This window comes from Gouania willdenowi, chromosome 15 (genome assembly GCF_900634775.1).
Source record: "Gouania willdenowi chromosome 15, fGouWil2.1, whole genome shotgun sequence".
NCBI classification, from domain to species: domain Eukaryota; kingdom Metazoa; phylum Chordata; class Actinopteri; order Blenniiformes; family Gobiesocidae; genus Gouania; species Gouania willdenowi.
This window is the reverse complement of record NC_041058.1, coordinates 7,451,372-7,473,162: the sequence shown is the minus strand read 5'-3', so window position 1 is coordinate 7,473,162 and position 21,791 is coordinate 7,451,372. Positions and strand designations below refer to the sequence as shown.

Genomic DNA, 21,791 nt, shown 5'->3' with positions numbered 1-21,791 from the left:
AATTCATAAAAGAAGACCCCGACAACATGTTATAGTACATGTTAAGTATATTATACTTATGTGTCATCATTATGGTCTTATTTTATTGGGTTGATTAGACTTAACATCAGATGCTTTTTTAGGGACATTTTGAAATAGTTTTTTGGGATTTAGTTGCATAATAGATACAAGATAATGCTGTAGTTTTGCTGTATTAAAAAAATGTGATTTAGTTTTAAATGTACAAACCTCTGACCAGGCTACACTGTTAGAAAATAAAATAAAATCCATGTAATTTTTGGTATAACACTGGCAGCTGCGGTTGAACGAAATTCACCGTAAAAACTATGGGGTCATTGTAGACGTGAAAATTCAGTATAATTTACAGTAACAGTTGCCGTTGTTGGCAAAAATTCAACTTTAAAATGACCTGTATTACATTACACTGTTAAAAAAGAAGCAACTTTTTTTTATAGGGTGAAAAAACTGTTTTAGTTGCCAGAACTTTACCATCAAAATTTTTGTGAGACCTTGTAAAATGGAAATGGACTTGATTTATACAGCGCTTTATCACCACACTGAAGCAGTCTCAAAGCGCTTTACATATCAGCTCATTCACCCAATCACTCTCACATTCACACACCAGTGCGACAGGACTGCCATGCAAGGCGCTAGTCGACCACTGGGAGCAACTTAGGGTTCAGTGTCTTGCCCAAGGACACTTCGACACATAGTCAGGTACTGGGATCGAACCCCCAACCTCTCAATCAGAAGACGACCCACTACCACCTGAGACCACGGTCGCCCACCTTGTATGGTTTTACGGGGGGAAATAAACTAGTGATGATGCTACAGACAAACATTAATATTTTCGAGACTATTTGAAGATCAATCAGTACAAATGAAGCGAAGTCCATCATCACTGAATAATGCAGAATGTTTATGTGCCTCTGCAAAATGAACACTTTCTCAAGTCTTGACAATTTTTCTTATTTTTGCATATGAACTATTGTAATATATACATGTTTCTATCCTACCGTAGCTGCCAGAGGCGTTTTTTTATTGCACAGAAGTAGCTGTTTCATGCACACACACACACACACACACAGACACACACACACACACGCACACACACACACACACACACGCACACTGTCAGACACTGCCGACTGTCAGCCATAGGGTTTATTAGCCGGGGTCTTAAGGGCCCCTCCACATAGCAGGCGTCAGTGACCCATCGATCGGTTGGTCGCCTTTTCTCCGTGTGTGTGTGTGTGCACACGTGGATGTGTGTGTGTGTGTGTGTTAAAGCCAGGTTTTATCTCTCAGCAGTCAATACACCATGTTTTGACATTGGTGGATTGAGATAGATTCCATCCTTCACACCTCTCCATCACCTCCTCCCTCCTTCAACCGACACTGACACCACGACACCATCTTTAGTTTAGTTAAAAAGTACATTAAAGATGTGTTTTTGGCAGCAGTCAATCATCAAACAGCAGAAACATTAAAATGCTTTATGTGGTCATAAATAGTAATATATTAAGACAATGTGGGAGTTACGTGTTAAAAGCAGTGGCTAAAAGGCACAAGCATGTCTCAGTGTCAGTGCTTAGCGTAGCAGGATGAAAGCTATGTCGACCTTTTGCATTCTAGCACAAAGTGACAGTAATAAGTTATTAATTTCAGTTCTTGTTCTTAATTCATGATCCACCTATCAGAATGAGCTGCTCAATCGTTAGCAGCAGCTGTGTTTAACTTCTTAATTATTTTTACAAAAACTATATTAACTCATTTTTTCGTTGACTAAAGCTGGCTACGATCAGATCACCATAATCTTGCATAGTAACCAATAAAAATGCATATATCTGCAAATTATATATTAGAATTATATATTTGTGTTTATGTTGAGCAAAAAAAAAGCTCATATTCTCGTCATTTTCCAACTCTACCTCTGCTTCATGCCTGTTCAATCTCTGATCTTTATCTAACTTTGATGATCTTTAAAAAAAAAAAAAAAATCAATCAATCAATAAGGTAAACCTTTTACTTCACAGTGGAATGTTTGTTCAATTCAGCAAGTATTAACAGCAGCTTGACATTCTTAGATTAATTTAAAGGTCCCAATAGAAAAAGACGTATTGCAGACACCGAGACACACTCAAACTGTCTAAATAAATTCACTAAATTGATCCTGTAAATGTATATTTTCACATTCTTAAATATCTTTCAAGTTTGTTCCACTTCTTTGCAGCATAACAACTAAAAGCAGCATCACCATGTTTGCTGTGAACTCTGGGCTCCACTATCTGACCTGTGTCCATAGATCTGAGAGACCTGCTGGGTTCATACCTGGTGGATTCTGGACCAAACCCATTCACACATTTATACACCAGCAGCAGAACTTTAAAGTCTATACCACATGTGTCAAATCTGGCTCTTTGGAGCATCAAATTTGGCCTGTAGAAAAAAAAACATGAATCATTGTGTAAATGAAACTCAACAAAATTTGCAGTAGCTCACAGTTTTTCCGGTGCTTGTATTGCATGATTGCAGTCATTTTTAATGTTTAACTATTGAAAAAACTCAAAAATCTTACAAAATTCTTATTATTTCCTCAAATTATTACATAAAATTTCCCATAATTATATAGAAATTGGTCACAAAAACAAGGAAATTTAAAGTGAAACTCCGCTTGAGACTGATATTTATCACTTATTGCTAGGATATTGTCAGTTTCCTACATTATTTAGTGTTTTATATATACGTAGAAGTGCAAACAAGGGAACAATAATGGTGAAATTACTAATTTTCCCGCATAAAATATATGGCCCACTTGAGATCGAGCTGCTTCATATTTGGCCCCTGAACTAAAATGAATTGTGACGTCCCTGGTCTATACTAATGGCTGACAGGAGCCAGTGTAAAGGACTAAGATAGTTTTTGTTCATTCATCCCAGTGAACGATGGTGGGGGGTGGGGAGGGGGACACATTGGATCTCCTTGTTGGGGATCTTGATCTTCCAGCTGGACGACCTGGTGCATCCTGGAGGCCGTGTCCTCCTACTTGAGCAGATGTTGGGACATGCTGCATTCACTGACCTTCTAATGCACCCTTCAGGAAGTGAGCATGCCACCTTATGTGTGGCAGCATATGTGTTTGAATATTAATTTATGTTGGCAGATTTTTTTTGTGTGGTAAAAACACAGAAAATAACTACCAGTACCTGCCCATGCAGTCGTACTCAAGTACAAGTAAGTCATACATAAAATACTCAAGCACGAGTAAAAAGTAGCTCAATTAAATACTCAAAGTAAAGGTTACTAGTTACTTTCACCCCCATGTTAATTTTTGGTAAGAAATCTTGCCACGGTTCCCATTGAATCCCATTTAAATGTTGTCTGGTCATTTTTATTTTTTGTAGTTTCACAATGTCTGTTGATCATTTTGAAATCAAAAAGTACAAATTTAGCCAGTAACGGTTGGGTGTAGAAATGTAATTCATTACTTTATTTCTTTTAAAATGTACTTAAGTACAAGTAAAATTACTGATTTAAAAAAAAAAAAAACTCAAGAAGAGTACGAGTTGCCATAAAAGCAACTCAATTACAGTACCGTTAGTGCTTGTAATCCATTACTTTCACCTTTGGTGCGTGGGTCTGTTTTTTCAATTCAGTTGAACTTTATTTATATAGCGCAAATTACGACAATAGTCATTGCAAAGCGCTAACAAAATATAAAATTTTTAAGAAAAAAGAAAAAACGCGCATTTACACACACACACACACACACACACACACACACACACACACACACACACACACCCTTCAATTGAAAAGTGACAGCCTGACACACACTTGCTGATATAAAATAACAGAAAAGAGAATATGGACAGATGAGTTTATAGTAAAGCACACACCTCTCTATCTCTATCTCCCTCACACAGAGATTCAGAGCAAACGCTTTCTTTCTCTGTCCCTCTTTCTCACAACGCCTCTCGCACAGTCTGCTCCGCAAAGTTATATGAAGGGCATCAGGCAGGCCTGGCGAGCCGAGTGCAGAGTGACAGCGGCGAACGGGAGTGATGGCTCGGCCTGATAAACACCCAGCGTCAAATGAAAAGGCTCTGCGCTTGCCATCATCCCCTGTCACAATGCAATTACTGAACAGAGTGATAGCAAGATAGCAGCCCCCACCGCTAGCCACAATGATAAAAGTATTGACTGATTTGATTGAATGATTAAAATAATGCAGACATAAAAATGGGGTGAAGATAGAGAGGGAAAATGGCAAGGAGGAGAGAGAGAGCGAGCTGCGGAGAAAAAGGAAAAGGGGGCGAGCGGGGCTGCCACGAGTCAAGCTTTTGTAGATACGGTTATGTCATTATTGTGTGTTAGTGTCGACGTGCGTCTCAGATGCTCACCTCATCTAAGAGTGCATTTGACTTTGTTCTTTTTTTTTTGTTCTCTGTTTCGTTTCTCCTCCCCGTCTCTCAGGTTGCCATTTGTGCTGACGTGAAGGAAGTCGTGCTATCAGATGGGAATGAGAAGTCCATTCAGAGTATCCTTTCATCGTCCTCTTTCCATGCGCTTCTATCTCTTCATCTGTTCCTCATTCCTACAGTTCACGTTTGCTTATCTGCATGCAAACCCATTTGTTACTGGGAATATCTTTGGTCGGTGTTCCTGGTAGACAATTAGTTGTTGGATTGTCTATTTCCTCGGAACAAAAATGAGAGATGAGTTAGAGCACAAGCGTCAAACTGGAGGCCCGGGGGTACAAATCCAGCCTTTTTGAGCATCAAATTCAGCTCGCTCAAGAAAGTAAAAATGAAAATTACCAGTTAATTCAGTTAAAATCCACATTAATCTCAGAGCTCAGTTTTTCAGTTCTTATATCACATGACGGCAGCCATTTTTAATCTTAAATTGTTGAAAAAACTCTAATTTTTTCCAAAATCTGGCAAATTTTCCTTAAATTTCTCTACAAAGTGTCCCCAAATTCTGGAAAATTTAGGTGAATTTCCTGCAGGGACTGATATACACACACCTATCATTTATACATGGAAGTGCAAACCAGGGCACATTAATCTTTTCACACTTTAGCTCAAACTGCTCCGCATTTGGACCCTGAACAAAAATGCGTTTGACACCCCTGAGTTAGAGTGACACTGTAATATTGGTCATCTACAAGTAATAGAGTAACCACAAGTAAAACAAATTGTGTCTGATTTTGTGTTCTGGATTTTGCGGCTAAAATCAACTGATTTTTCAACTTATCAACTATACGCATGATCGAAAAACTGACTTTAACTACAAGCAGAAATACAAATGGCATAAGTTTGCTTTCTAGTGGGTTTACGTGAAGCTGCCGTACTGTAGAACCTCCATTAACCAATGCACTTTGGAATATAGAGGACCTTCTCTTTGGAACAATTTACCTCAGTCTTTAAAATCTAAATATCCACTTAGAACTCTTTTCAAAAAACAGAGGCAAACCTCCTTTAGAAAATATATATTTTTTATTTTTATCTATAGTTCTTTATATATGTTCATGCCATGCTATTGCATTTGATTTTGGTGAGATGGCTTTATAAGAACTTGTGCTCTTCCTAACCTTTGGTTGTCTTTATAATATATATATATATATATATATATATATATATATATATATATATATATATATATATATATAATATAAGAAAAAGCTTGAGAAAATCAAATAAATAGCTTAATCTGATAGTAACTGGATTTTTATATACATGTAAACTGCTGCTAAACCCAGCTGGAATTGGTATTAAAAGCGCATATACTGTGTTGGCATGATGGCATTCTGTGCATGCACCATTTTTTCGTCCCTGACCGTTCACTAGAAGAACATTGATGACGGGGAAGAGGCAGAAGATGAACACTTTAAAGTACAGACTGGTGCTGATATTAGATATTAGGAATTGAGGAGATGTGAGCACAGATGGAGATCCTGTAGCAACAACTAGATGTGAGGAATGAGCATTTTGTGAGAAAAGCAATTGTCCAAAATGAATGCAGATGATTCATTTAACCCTGGGTTCTGTGACAATCAGCATCATAGACCAGAGGTGGGCAATGGTTATCACAGTGAGGGCCAAAAAAATATTAATCACAGGAATGTGATTGTTCAATCCCAGAGATGCAGACTAGATTAACAACCAATCGGAACAATAATAACGGAATAAAAAAAGTTTTTGTCCTCATTTTCTGATTTTTCAGTCATTTTTGTATTTTTGTTGTCGTTTTGCTTTGTTTTTGGTGGGTTTCTTTTGTATTTTTTTTTTGTTTTGTATGTTTTTGTTTCTATTTTGTGTATTTTTCTTGTATTATTTGTTTTGTTAATTTATTGTTATGTGGTGTATTTCTCTTGTTTGTGTGTGTTTTAAGTCACATGCATTTCTGTTGTCATTTTGCTTTGTTTTTGTAGTGTTTTTGTCTATCCCTTGACATTTTTTGTGTTTTTTCATCCTTATGTGTATTTCCTTTAAAATTTTATTTGTTTTTTGAGTCATTTTGTGTAATCATATTGTGTATTTGTTTTTGGGGCCTCACAAAATTAGACTGAGATTTACATGTGGCCACTGGGTTGCCGGTTGCTTATATCCTATAGACTTTAACTGGATCTGTAAAACTTTTACAAATCAATATTTTGTGTAATAGTTATAGAATTGGCTTTTCTGTCATTTACCACCTAAACTCTCAATACTTCTTCATTTCTACACTCTCACGCCATCCTTTGCTTGTAGTTTAAACCCCAGTGTGATGCTCTCTTCAGTCGCCCAAAGCTGCCACGTTTTAGGCAGCCACACAAAGTGAAAGTAGGCAGTGTGTTTTAACTTCCAGCCCCACAGTCAGAGTAAGATTGGCTTGGAGTGTGGAAGAATAGCCGTCCACCTCTTTTCTCTTGAGGCGAAAGCAGCAGATGGGGCACCCACAGTGACAAATACCCAGCACTCGCGCTCAATGTGGCATCTACCAATCCCAGCTGCCCACAATGCCAAGTTAAGAGCACAGTAATTGCCATCCTGTCAGATTTCGTGTGAGACTTCATCCCAATGTTGCGGCTAGGGTTAGGGGCTTGATGAGTGTTTTAAAGGCAGGAACAATCAAGGTTTGTTTAAAATGTTTTTGTGTGTTGGGTAGAGGTTCAGGCCTATAATTAAGTTTTTAAGGACAAATCTTTAGGTGAAGGTTTTTTTTTTTTTTTTTTGCTAGCTTTTGTTTTTTTTGAGTAGGGTATTGATCAACTCTGTCACTTTACAAAAAGTCTTACTCCCAGCCCATTTTCACTTGTCCCTTACTGATTGCGTGTGTAGTTATCCCCTTGTTTTTTCTCTCTATTCTTTCATTCTTTGTCATTTTTTTTTTTTCTCAATACTTCAAAATCTGAGTGAAAAACTGCAAAGACGGGGAACAAGGACACTCTACAGTGCAACAGTTTTCCCACAAAAGCAGGAAATACAAATACACATTTTTTTTTTTTTTTCAACCATTGACCAATGCAGCACATCCAAATTTAGCTCTGCTTACAATATCTCTGTCCCAGTCAGCCACAATGGTCTCTAACTGATCAAAATTAGAGCAAACAATAGTCTGTAGAAACACACAAGCGTATATTTGGCCGCCCACACAATATGCTATTGACCGACGACTTTGTTTTGCTGAACAAACCCATAGAATGAGTTGTAAGTGAAATCATAGCAAGAGCGGATTGAAAGAAAGGATAATGTTTGGGGGGAAAACGGGAAATGTCTTATAGTTTCAGCCAAATTGGCCTCATTCACAGAATCCACAGACAATGTGGTATTTCCTCCTTCCTGAGGAGACTGTTGGTTTTAGACTCGTACTAAGACTGAGCGCTCATATTATTGCGCTGCGAGCACAACAATGGAAAGAGATACTGAGCTGTGATAGGGTTCCGAGGAAAATATGGGATGTTGATACATGTAGAGAAGAGGATTTTCCTTTCTTTTAGGAGTTGTTGACGTTGGTGGTGGTGAAGGAGAACCACACAAAACACTCATCCAGGAGAGGGGACAGTCTATATCTGTGACCTTGAATAGTCATGATGAAAATCAATGGAAAGGTTCCATTAAGGATGATTGATGCATGTCATTGGCTGCTGTACTCGTCTGCTCCAAGTGATGGGAGTAAATATTCTGCTGTTCAAAGGAATTGTGACACCAGTTTTCATGAGCTAAATACCAGAAACACCCAGAATAGTGCGTCCACTAAATATTTTACGTTAATGTCCATCATAATGTTTCCATAGAATCATAAGCAAAAATGTCGGAAGCACAAGCAAAAAGGCAGAATGTGGAAACATTATAAGTAACATGTTTTATTTTTTAGATGACTTTTTTTTTGGCAGTCTCATTTTTTTGTTTGCAATTCACCAAGTTTTGCTTGTGTCTTTTTGACACAAATCTTATTCCATAGTGACGTAGTAACTGTGTAGCAGCTAACTGTAAGAAGACCTCTGCCAATGGAGTTTCCTTATTTAAAACAGAGCCGCAGACATGATTTTGTGGAGCCACAGATTTCATCACAACACCTATCTACGACTGTAGTCATAGACTAGTGTAGTGAAGTAAAGTAATGATTTCAGGTGGCTCGAGTCCACAAAGTTGACTCCAGGAGCTGAATCTGAAGCTTTTATCAGCTTTAATATAAACTAAAACACTTTTAAAAAAACAACGAAAAAATAAATAAATATGTATATATTCAAAACTCTTACCGGTAATTAAAATGTTTATAAAATCATATTTAAAATTCAATCTCAACGTTGTTTTTCATAATTTATCTTTTGATAAACTAGTTTATCAGATAAAGTTATTTTGTGTAACATATTTTTTGAGATTGACTCAATGAGCGACTCAATGATTGAACCCCAGGTTGAGAACCACTGATCAAGTGGAATGTGTATCTGCAACTCATGATCATTTTTGAGGTGCACTTTGGTGCATCGCTTACGAGCTGAGAGCCCGTGACGTCACAGTCAGGCTGTGGATCAAAATTACGATAAGAAATAAAGATCACACACACACACACACCTACACACACACACACACACACACACACACACACACACACACACACACACGCACAGTGGTTTTTCTTGTCCTGCTTTGGTGTTTGCCAGCGGCCTGTGTGTTTTGACTTATGCTGACCTCTCCCCCACTGGTATGCTGGTGATGAGATTACTGTAAGCTGCTCTGCTCTGCGGCCTGTCATCCTTATGCAAAACACACTCATGCACAGGTGTGGGTTTTCTGGTTGTGCATGCGCCCACCGATATACGCTACTGTCAGTGGGGCCACTTTAATTTTGGATTGGTTCTCTAGCTATCAAACCATCTATCATCTTATCTTCCATTCCTGCTTTCTCTCTCTCTCTCTTTCTCTCTCTCTCTCTCTCTCTTTCTCTTTCTCTCTCTCTTTCTCTCTCTCTCTCCAACCATCTCACTTGCTCTGTCTTTGTCGATTGGATTTGTCTCAGCTCTTTGCGGGCTTTAAAGACAAGGAAATCCTAATTGAATTGCTTTGCAACTCCACAAGCCAGTGTATTAATAGACAACTTGACATCAATCACCCATCCTTTGTGTGCATTCATTTGTGTGTGTGTGTGTGTGTGTGCGTGCCTTGATGCTTATGAGAGAGAGGGTGTGAGTTTATGTGTCTGTGGTTAAAAGCCTTTCCATTGATCCAGCTCGAGGCTTCTGTGATCTGCTTCTGCAGACAGGCTTTCAATCCCTGGTGATCATCTTTGCCACTCGCTCACGCTTCCTCCGATGCAGCCGTCAACCATATGTGGTTCTGCTTAGAGAGGACCTCTGATTTGTGATGCACATCATGTGAAAAAAAAAACAAAAAACTCAATTTGAAAACCTTCAAATGGTTTGTTTAAATCAGTGGTTCTCAACCTTTTCATACCGCGACCCCCAAAATAAAGGTCCTAGAAAGCGGGGACCCCCACTGTACCTGAAGGTAGTTGAACATAGACATGAACATTGAAGAACAGTCGTGGAGACAGGGTCATCTATAAGGGGGAATAAAGGGGAGAGATTTTTGCGGCCCATCCATAAAGTCAGTAAAATTATGGTCTATGAATCTGTGATAACCACATTTATTTATTAATCTAAATAATATACACTGTTATCCAGGAAGTTTAGTATTATTTGCACCATAGTATATAGTCATCTTAAACATGAAAATCCTTGTTTTATTCAGAAATAAACTGGGTTAAAAGTGACCAAAAATGGTGGTGAAATGAGATTTTAAAAACCAGAGAAATTGGTTTAAAGTTGCAAACAGTGGATAATTTAATTAAAAAACTGTGGGGAAAATGGGTTTAAACTGGCAAATATTGGGCATGACAAATTGTGGATGTGGTTAAATTGGCAGAAATAAGCCTGAAATATGGTGAAAAGAAGTTAAAAGTGACAGTAATGGGTCAACATATGCAACATTAGGTGGAGAAGTGGTGGAATGGGAGTAATGTCGCAAAAAATGCTTTAAAAGGAGCAAAAAATTGGCAAGAAAAAGTGATGAAAATAGGTTAAAATATGGCAAGTTTGGTGTAGTTGCAGAAAAAGGGTAAAAATAAGCAAAAATGGGCTCAAATTGTTCAAAAAAGAATCTGTTTCTTGTAGGCATCTGGTGAGCACCTCCAAGTTTCTTATGAACCCAAATAGAGTCCTGACCTTAAGGTTGAGAACCCCTGGTTTAGATGAATTTCTATCACAGTAATTTACAATTTATTTATTTATTTTATTCAGTTTATTTCCGACATGGTTACATTCACTTTTTTTTACATTCTTTTTTTTTTTTTGTACATGCCGAAAAAGGAGACGAGAGAAGCAGTTTGCTTATCTAGGTCCCGTCCCCTGTTAAAAGGAAAGTATTCATAGTAGCTCTATTCTGTAATTGATGTAATGTCTAATATGACATTGATGTTTCTGCTTTGGTGATCAAGTCTGTGTTTCTGGTGTAATGTCAGATATTGAATTTTTAAATTTCGGTTTTGTCCTTTTGGAGTTTGTGTTGAATCTTTGACCGTGACTTCATCAGATGTTCGAGGACTTATCGAGAGAAACAAACAAGCAGGAAAGTTTGGGTCAACACACGTGAGCGCCAGGTGAGATCATTTCATTTTTCTTATTTAGTTTTCCGAGAACAACGTAGCATTTACTGATGTTGTTAGTTGTTTTTTTAAGCAACTTTCTAACAAAAGAAACCCATGCAGCACTCTATGCAACAGTTTTTTGACTCTGTTGAATACTATTTCTCCGTTGTTATTTTTTCTTTTTTTAAACTTCAGATAGATAAGAGTTTGGTATTTGCTTGGAGGTTATTGAAGGACATTTTTCCATCATAATCATCATTTAATTGTTGGCAATCTGTTTGATTCTAACATTTTAAACCTTATTGTTCCCTGGACAAAAGTTCTTGCTCTGGGTTTGTCTTGATATCGTCTGACATTTACAGGTGGTTAACTGGGGACTTGGTTTTTGCTTCTAGACGGTACTTAGCTGACAGATTTATGTTGATTGTTTGGTTTTCAAAAACTTGAAATGACAAAGTAATGAAAAACTTGAACTTCTTGACATTTTGATATCTAATAAACCTAATGTTTCTTTAGGTTTATATCAAATCATACAAAGTGCTTGTCCTGAATTCATTTTTAATTACAAAGTGCACAACATGAGATTGAATAAAGGGTTATAGGCCTGTGGACGAGTGACTCACACATACATCCAACTAATATGGACATGTTGAAGGAAAGAGGCAAGAAATGTTTTATATCTCATACTAAGATTTATTCCACAACGAATGGCTTTATCCGCTGCCTTGTTTTTCCTCGTCTTTTCTTTTTCTATCTATGGTCACTGCGCTCTGACTGAGTGGAAGATTGAGTGAAAAAGTAAACGTATAATTAGGCTACATTACTTTGATTGTTTTCCTTTCAGATTATGCCCACTGTCATTGCCGTGCTACAAGCGAGGGCAAAGGCCGTGATGCAACTGTACCAGGGGATGATAGGGAGGGGCGTGTGTGTGTGTGTGTGATTGTGTTTGCACATTCATGCATGTTGTGCGAGTGTGCTTTGGCCTCCAACTGTGATTCAAGATTGTGTTCCTAGCTCGGCCTAATGTTTTGTTTACTGAGTGTTAATAATGTCTAATTATTAATCCCACAATCTGCCAGACGGTTTGAAAAAGTGGAGATGGAGACTGTTTGAAACTTGACTCTGTGATTCACGTGCAGTCTGAGAAACATCACTTAATTTAACTTCTTTACCCACGTTTCCTACTTGTTGTGTTGGAGTTTACATATTCATTGTTACATTTAATGCAGAAACCCAGTGTGTGGCACGCCCCCTTGTGGGGGATGGAGGTATGACAGGTGTGGCGCGACAAACAGGAGGACATTTTCAATGCCGATACCTTTCTTCATTGACAACAAAGATCATTAACACGACACAAAACGCCTACACACAAAGAAAGTCATTATGTACGTAAGAGGATTAGGGCTACTGAAAACAAAAACAATGTCCTGTATTTATTTATTATTATTATTATCATTAAAGCTGCTATCTGGAGTCTCGATGTCCCGCCCTCAACAGCTCTACTTCCTCCCCTGCTTCTGCCAATCTACCAGAAGCTACTCTACGTTTGTGCACACGCATTGCTAAACATAACAAAGTCGCACAACTACAAAACCTACACATTTATTGTTAGAGTGCCATAACTTTTGATTAAAACATGTTTATTACCTGTCCATGAGAATTATCGCCAAATTCTGGTCCCTTCAGAATCCTTTTAAAAGTAAAGAGTCCCTCCACTTTTGAAAAGCAGCTCCGAGATAAATTCTGTTGTGGTCACAAAGACGTTAATCAACAAGCTTTGTACTCAGACTTTTCTTTTCTTTTTTTGTAGAAGCTTTATAAGTTGGCAATTGTGGAATGGGGAACTGGAGGTTCAGAGCTCTCCTCCATGATGCTCTACTGCTCAGTGATACCGGTTTGCTGTTGTCATGGTGCACGCACATTCACTTTGACAAGTGGCCGGCTCCAGGAAGTCGAAGCCTATTGGCTGGGTGAAGTCGGCGCTTTCTTGCATTTGTATAGGGGTTTATAGGATGAAGGCGGGACTTATATACATTAATGTCTATGAATGACCTCTGGCAGTAGACCATAGTAAAAGACTAGTTAGGTCTTTTTTTGCATTTCAAAAGAATCATACTTAAACATAGATTTCTCAGAAACTCCAGAAATCAGCTTTAAAGACAGAATTCTGAGGAAAAAAGTCAGAATTTACTTGCACGTACTTCACATGGAGCGGAACAATAAACAAACTTTCAATAGCTGAATTAAAACATTCATTTCCTTTTTGTTTTCTTAAGCTTTTTGTCACAGATTGCAAATAATGTGACATTACTTGCTGTATTTTTGATTGCTGCACTTTTACATTTGTTTTTTATGCAGGTGATTTGCTTTATAAATTGTATTTCATAGCATTTTGTACTTGTAAAGGTGAAATTTGTAATTACTGATACCACGACGTATATGATATTGTTTAGTATCAGGGTATATTGTATCGCGACATGCAAATTGTGAATCGTATCGTCAGATTCATGGATATGTACACCCCGAGCGTCATGCCTCTCTTTAATTGTCAGATGACAGATATTTTCTTCCTTTCGTTCAGTTTTCACTCTTGTATAAGACATTGGGGTTCAGTACCAAGGATTCCGAGAAGCTCAAGCTCAGTGTCATCAAAAGACAGAAGAAAAGTAAACAAAAGAGAAATAAAAATCAGGGACAAAAAGCTACTTTATAACAAGAGTAATGCTGGTTTTCTGTCATCGTTAAACTCTAAAGTTTGGTTCCTTCCGTGTGTGTGTGTTGCAGGGTGCTGAGGTGGGATTGTGAGGAGGACATTTCAGGACTAGAGGGACGCTTTGATTTTGTCATGTGTGCAGACTGGTAGGTCTACCCACACAGACACACACACCAATTTATCAGTGTGTGCACATTGTACTTTTTGCATGAAAATCCATTCATGGCCCCCCACCAGCTCATGGACCTTCCATCTGCACTACTTGTCTCCTCACTCACACACGTATGCACATACAATTGCTCTGATGCCCGCCTGCCTCCATTTTTACACCAAATTGCCTTGTTTTCATGCTTGGTGTCCCAGCAAATGGATGACTTAGGCAAATTGCAAATAATTGCGTCTTGACAAGGAAGCGACTGGGTAAGATAAAGGAAGAATTGACAGAGGGATGGAGGGAGGGGTTGAAATGGAGAGATAGAGCAACAGAAACACAACAATTAGCTCATTGGTCTCTGAAATTTAGATTTGAGACCAATCAGACCAATGTGGTTGTTTATTTCTAAAAAGGATGTTAGGTTTTATTTCCTATTTGGGAAATAAATGTATTTTAAATGTAGGAATTATACGTTTTCTGATGCTGTCATTGTCGTCAGAGGTAATGTTTTTTTTTTTTACTTTTTAACCCACATTTACTTATTTAGGGTGAGGGTAAATTATAATTGTAGTTGAAATTGTAAAACTATGTTGCCGTTGTAATCATAATTGAATTGTAACCGAGTTTGTAATTGTAATTGGCACATCAATTACAATTTATTTTGATGATAGATAATAGTTGTTATAAGAGATGCTAACAGAAAGCTAACACAAGTTAAAGGTTAAGTTTGATGGGCTTATTTATTTCAGACTAAGTAATTGTGATTAATTGTAATTGAACTTTAGTAACTGAGAACGTAATTGTAACTGACTTTCAGGTGAAAAATTATAATTGTGCCAGTCATCGTAATCACAATTGAGTCATAATTGAATACATAATTGTAATTGAAAAATGTAATTGACCCCAACCCTGCATTGTGCCCAGGGTTTAGGTCAATTATAATTGTAATTGTGTAATTTGCAATGGCTTACAATTATGGTGTAATTATAATTGTAATTGTAATTTAAAAAATCTGTTGCTGTCGTGATAATAATTAAATTGTAATTGAGTTAAGATAATTGACTTTGTAATTGTAATTGCCATGAAAATTCTATAAAAATTGTCAATTATATTTTAACGCAAAACTGGGGGAACCATGTTATGGTTCTATGTACAGTTCTACACACATGTACGCAACAATTATTAAAATCTGTTTCATATCAAGCTTTCCCACATTTTAATATCTAAAAAAAATTATATCTAGGAGTATACTGACACAAAAAAGCCTCAGATGCCCACACCAAAAATATCAAAACCTATAGTTTTTATTGATTAGGAAGCCTAACAAGGTAACCAATAGATAGGAAATGAATTAGATGATAGATATTTGTTTTTAGTGTATTGTACAGCTGATTTAGGACCTGCTATCATAACAGATGCTAAGAGAAAGCTAACACAAGAGGAAGGTTAACTTTCATGGGCTTATTTATTTTAGACTCAGTAATTGTGATTAATTGTAATTGAACTATAATTGAGAACATAATTGTAATTCACTTTCTGAGGATAAAGAATAATTGTAATTGGAAAAAATGCTGGTCACTGTAATCATAATGGAATTTTAATTGAACATGGGTAATTGAAACTGTAAATGTAACTGAAAAATGTAATTGACCGCTATATTTTTAAAACTTCCAGCTTACACTTCAGTAACTGCAACTATATTACAAACCAGTAACTTTACATCTCCTGCTATAATGGTAAACTTGACCGTATAACATGCTACTTTATATAGTTATTCACAATATTTAGAGGCAGCTGTATAAGACGTTTCTTCGGTGTAAACACTGGCATTTACCCTCCACCGCCATCGTCTAAAACTTGCTGCTGGTTGGAGCAAACGCAATCGAGTGTATCTTTTCACAAAGTATGTGCATATGCGCTAAGTGCAGCATTAGCGAACGCCGTTATCATTATTTTAATGTCACGGTCATTACAAGTAATAGTCAGGTACGACACCCAGAGAGAGAACGATAGCACGCAGCTAATAGAGGATGTTGGGCGGTGTATATGGGCATGTTTGAGTGGCAGATAGACTGACATGAAGTCTTGATGTCACGAGTACTTTTCCCGTAGCTTTTAGCAGAGGTCAGTGCATTACTCACAGGCCTGTGTTTGACGTTCATGCTTCAAGATGTCCATTTTTTTTCCCTCTTTCTTTCTGCTATGCGTTCTGCGTGGTGAGCGCACCAGTGAGTGACTGTGTGATAATTGCAGTGGTGGTTGTTGAAGGCTGACCGATTAATGGGCGCGTTATTGTGATGATCACCAGCGAAAAGGTCAACTACGCAACTTCCACTCTGACTAATTATGGCTCCCACTGGTAGCATCCAAGCCTTTGCTGAGAGGAAAGGGCACGATGAGGAAGGTGAAGAGTTTGGTGCAACGTTTGACTATCAGCACATATTGTTGGTATGACGCTGCCTGTCAGGGACGAGGAAGTTTAATGCTGTAGTTTTGATGCATTACTGTCTTAAAAAGGCTGCATTTCTTGTAGTGTTGATCTTTGACAGTATGTGCCAACAAATTAAAAATAAATACATAAATAAACAAGAAATAATGCTATAGTTTAGCTCCTAACTGTTAAATGGAGTACAGAGAATAGGCTGCTAAATGATGAAACATGCATGTTAAAATAGCATCAGAAACTCTACAAAATGATATACTTGCACAAAAGACATAATCAAATACATTATGTTGCAACTAAATGACTACTAACATTGAATTATTCATAATCCAGATCATAGGTTAATGATCAAAGCATTGCAGCTATTCAGTCAGTGCTAACCCACAGTGTGCAGCAATTACACTGTTCTGGTATCCCCTTCTATATCTTTGAAAGCATAATGTTTACATAAATTAGATATCAGATAGCTCTACTAGTACATAAAGTACATAAATTCAATTTTGATGTACTAGCGCACTAGTAAACTTTACTAGCTTGTACTTGTACTACAATAAACATATGCTAACAAGGGGGCGGGAAAACACAAATTCAGGCTTGCCATTGTTTTTTGAAAATATTCCAACCAATCAAGGGGCTGGATTTGGTTTTAACCCCTCCTACTTAATTTGCATTAGGTCTAATGCTGCGTTCACACCGGATGCGTCACGAAATGTTTGTGCGTCCAGATTACATACAAAGTCGATGGATAGAAATGTTTTCTCTGCGGCGGTTTTTTTACCGTTATCTACGGTATCATGAATTAAACCTAGCTTTGTAAAGCTAAATGTCTATAGTCGCGAATGTGTTTGGTCGTCGTGTCCTTGCTTTGCGATGAACCGGAAACGTCTCCAGTTTGTTCCCTGCTTTGTGCCCTACGTTAGCCTGGTTAGCCTACAGCAAACATGCTAACTTAATATAAAATTGACAAATGGGCTTTTGGTTTTGTGTCTAAATTGCACCTAGACCTGCAAACAAACAGATATATAACATAAAAAACACCTTGAGAAGTGATGTGGCTATACTGTATATTGTGGAAAGACAACGCTAACTGGTGCGAAGAATTCTGTTCAAAATGATGTTCATTTTTTTATTATCAAAACCGTTTAATTTTTGTATATGAAAATTCTAGTAACTGCATTATGAAAAATATAAACATAAATGATATTTGAAAATGAATCGGTAAATGTTTAAATTGTGAATATGAGCATATTCAGCTCCCTTATGTCCTTAAGCAAACATTTACTATTTGAGTGTTCATTGTAGTGAAATGTGCCATTTTATTTTTTTACTGAATCCATAGACGTATACAGACAATTCAGTCAGTACTGTTTCTCCTCACATTTGTGCATTTGGCAGATGTAGAGGTAACAGGAGGGTTCGGGATTCCTGCCGTGAGCATGAGGGTGGCAGGGAATCTTTGGCTTGGATGTTGGAAATGCTTGTTTTCTCCAAAAACCTGTACATGTGTGCTCAGCGAGATAAAACTGTGTTTGTGGGTACATGTGCTACCAAATAGCTTTTCCTGTACCATCCACACGCACACACGTTTCATGCATATCCTTTATTTTCTACTGTAAAGCAGACGGTAATCTGGAATGGGTTAGATTAGGAGCTCTGTGCACATTTCTGACGCACGTGCACAAGAGTCAAACGACAATTAGCATGGAGCGCTTTATGAATCATGACTTGTAAATTCCACTTTGAGCCAGGAAGTGCGCATGAGTTAATATTGCTATATTTAAGGACAAGTCATTTCCACCACTTCATGCTCTCTATGGATAATTGTTGTAGACTTTACTCTATTGTTTCCAACCATTTTAGCACCATTTCAACAATTTTCCACCATGTTTTTAACCATTTTGCTGTAGCACATGAATCTGTTGCAAATGTTACTTTTGATGTGAACGGATATACTGTATTCCAACTTTTATTACAGCAGGGGTCCACAAAAATGTAATTGTCTGATCCCAGGACCACATTATTAACATTTATGCGAGCAACATTTAGAATAATAACCAATCTGAAAAATATTATTGTCATTTTGTGTGTTTATACTGGCCTTTTGTATATTTTTCTCTCTTTTGTGTGTTTTTGTTGGCATTTTGTGTGTTTTTTTGTTGTTTATGGGTTTTTGGTATAAGTTAGCAACTCTCTCATTTTGTGCATTTTTGTCATGGTTTTTGTTGTCATTTTATGTGTTTTTGTGGCATTGTCATCCTATGTTTTTCTTTTTTTTCCTGTCATTTTGTGTTTTTTGTTGTTTGTGTATTGCTGTTATTTTTGGGTACCATTTAGCATATTTGTCTCTCATTTTGGGTGTTTTTGGACATTTTGTGTGCTTTTGATGTGTTGTCATCCTATGTATTTTCCTTTAATTTGGTGTTTTTACTTTTTGGGGCTGTACAAAGGCCGCCTGTTGCCCATGTCTGTACTGATCTATACTTATTAAATTGTAATTAAAGTAAAAAAAGTCAAGATTTATTAAAAAACAAAAAATGAAATGAGCTTAAAGCCCATTCCTTAACCAATAACCTTTTCCATCCTAACCCCTAAATGTCCTCGTATAGGAAACAAGGGTGTGTAGATGATGTCACATGTTTTCACAGTCTCACCCTTAAAAACTGTCGACAAATATAGCATCAACACACACAATTGAAGTCTCGCTTGCTTTGCCCTTTGACCTCCAGTTGGTTTTGACTGGAGTCGTTGGGCTGTTCTGGGAGGGACGGGTCACACTCAGACAATAGGCCTCCGTCTGTCTGGGTGATCCAGTGCTGACCTTAAAGGGGAAGCACACTTAATTCTGGAGTCCATAAATGTTAGGATGACTCCATAAAACATTGAAAGTAAAGCTGGTTCACCCGCCACTGGTTCCCAGTGCTTTTTATACTGGCACACATCATTCATCCCAGACATAATAATAAATTCACATACAGTATGTGTTTGGACCAAAGATGTTGATGATCACAGAATGTTGGATGCAAATCTACTTCCTGTGAGACATAATTTGATCGGTATGAAATAGAATTAATTTGATGATGTAGTCACACTATGTTATTGCTATGGTATTATTTATTATTATTTTCACAGATAAACTAGCATAAAAAAAAAACTAAAACATTTAAATTACTTTTGTATAGACTAATGAATTTGACTTATGGTTCAATTATTTATTCTTAATTTATTCTACCAACCAACTTCTCATTCACAGTGATTATCCTGATTATTCGTATTCTTCCTTATTCTTATTTTTTTGCTAATTTAATCATTGTTTTGGTCTTTATGTTTTAATTTTTTTTTTACCTTCCATAAGAAAGTTACATTTTTATTTTCACCAGTATTTATTTGTTTATTTGTCTGTTAGCAGGATTACATCAAAAGTAATCCTTTTGTACTGATTTTGACCAAATTTTGACCAAAGATAGATCTTATGTCAAGGATGATTCCAATCAATTTTAGAGGAGATTCGGATCAATGTACGGAATCTGGATCAGGTTCAGGTTCAATAGTCAAAAAAATCTTCCTCAATTTTGTTTTTTTTTTCTCAGTTACTCCACTAATTTCATATTTGATTGTGATTTTTCAAAAAGATTGGGAGCGCCCATACTTTTGGAGGTATTGTATTGTTTTTAATAGAGATTTAAAATGTGAATGATCATGGTACCGTAATTAGGATCATTGGTCCAGATAACTGCCAATATATGACAAAGAAGATATTTGCTGTGGTTTACCTTTACTTTTTGATCTTGTATGTTTCCTTTGTTAGTGTTTTTTTTTTTCACTTTTGTTATAATTTCTACTTAAAGCTACTATACAAAAGTAGTTTCCCTGAAATTATTGAATTATTTCTCATTCTGATGACGATGTCGAGATTAAAATTTATGGGGGATGTGAGACAATATAGACAACTTTATTTATACTTTGAGACTGATTTGCTTTTAATCATTTTTTCAGCTCTTTTTTTAAAAGCTGGAACAGTCCCCAACATGTTATTCTAATTAAACAATTAACAAAGAAATTACGTCACCTTCACATACTGTTTAAATATAGTATTGAGTTTTAATAAAGTTGATGTTTTTGCAGTTCTGGCTTTTACATTTGATGTATTGAAACTTTTGCCCCTTGAATGACACTGTGTCCCTTTTTTAGCCTTTGTGTGTGCGTGCATGAGTGCGTCAGGTGCTCCCTCCACCCAAAGAGCTCACTTCCTTGTTTTCCTCGCCACTCACTTTCCTGTGAACCGATATCTGTGGCAAAACAAACCAAGCAGAAACCCTCCTCTCACGTTTCAAGTCAAATAAACTTCACACCTACGTCTGGCCTCAGAAGAACAATAAACTTCACATGTTCGTACACACACGCCCTGGTTGTGGCTGTGGTTATACTTTGTCCCACGTTTGCATTAGTTAAATGGGCCCACACAAAAATAACAAATACATGTATTTGTGGCCAAAAATATTGGGTGAGATTTTGTTACATGCACCTCTTACTCCTCAGTGGGATCAGAGGATTGTGAAGAGGAAAGGTCAGAGACGGCCTTTGGAAGGCGACGTCCAGATTGCTGCGCTGCTGGCCAGTTGGACGGATGTGCAGGATTATGTCAAATCTGAACTGTATTGTTGCATTTTAGTCAAATTACTCCACTCTCATCTGTGATAATAGGTGCACATACTTATTACATAATGGATTGAATTTTGCTATCGTGGGTAGAGGGACAGGTGCTATTTCATTTAGAGTGATTGCAGTCAATTTGGGTGTGTGTGCGTGCGTGCGTGCGTGTGTGTGTGTGTGTGTGCTACATGAACACTAATCCTGACGTTGCTGTATTTTGTGTAGGGTTGCGCAATCTTTTACAATTTGTCCAAGCAAAAGTTGTGGCTAAAGGTTTTAAACACTTTTATTGTTCCCGCCACAAAGTGTAGAAGGGGGATATAGGTTTGAGCTCCGTCCGAGTTAAAGTGGACAGCTTTTCTCAGAAACTGTCTAAGATAGGATAACCAAATGCCTTAAGATTTTTTCCGGAGTTGTTGCCCTTGTTTCATTTTTTTTACTCTGTTCGAGGTATCTTCAAAGGGTACAGCTTTTCTTAGGAACAGTTTAAGATTGGATAGCCAAATTCGGTGTGTGGCTTCAGGGTATCAATACCTTGATGGAGTTCGAAAATGAGAATTGCGCAAATATTTTTTCCAGAGTTATTGCCCCGTGTCGTTGTTTTTACTCTGTTCGAGGTATCTTCAAAGGGGACAGCTTTTCTTAGAAACCGTTTAAGATAGTAACTTTATAATTTGATGTAATAATATTTTCTT

General features: G+C 37.2%; 1 protein-coding gene across 1 annotated transcript in view; it reads left to right on the top strand.

The window, feature by feature from the left end:
* The window catches only part of camkmt (calmodulin-lysine N-methyltransferase), a 125,319-nt gene that overhangs the window by 90,198 nt on the left and 13,330 nt on the right, over positions 1-21,791 (top strand). Inside the window, exons 7-9 of the mRNA XM_028469640.1 lie at positions 4,477-4,540; positions 11,079-11,145; positions 13,921-13,995. Of these exons, the coding sequence (XP_028325441.1) occupies positions 4,477-4,540; positions 11,079-11,145; positions 13,921-13,995 (206 nt within the window). The remainder of the gene's footprint in view (positions 1-4,476; positions 4,541-11,078; positions 11,146-13,920; positions 13,996-21,791) is intronic.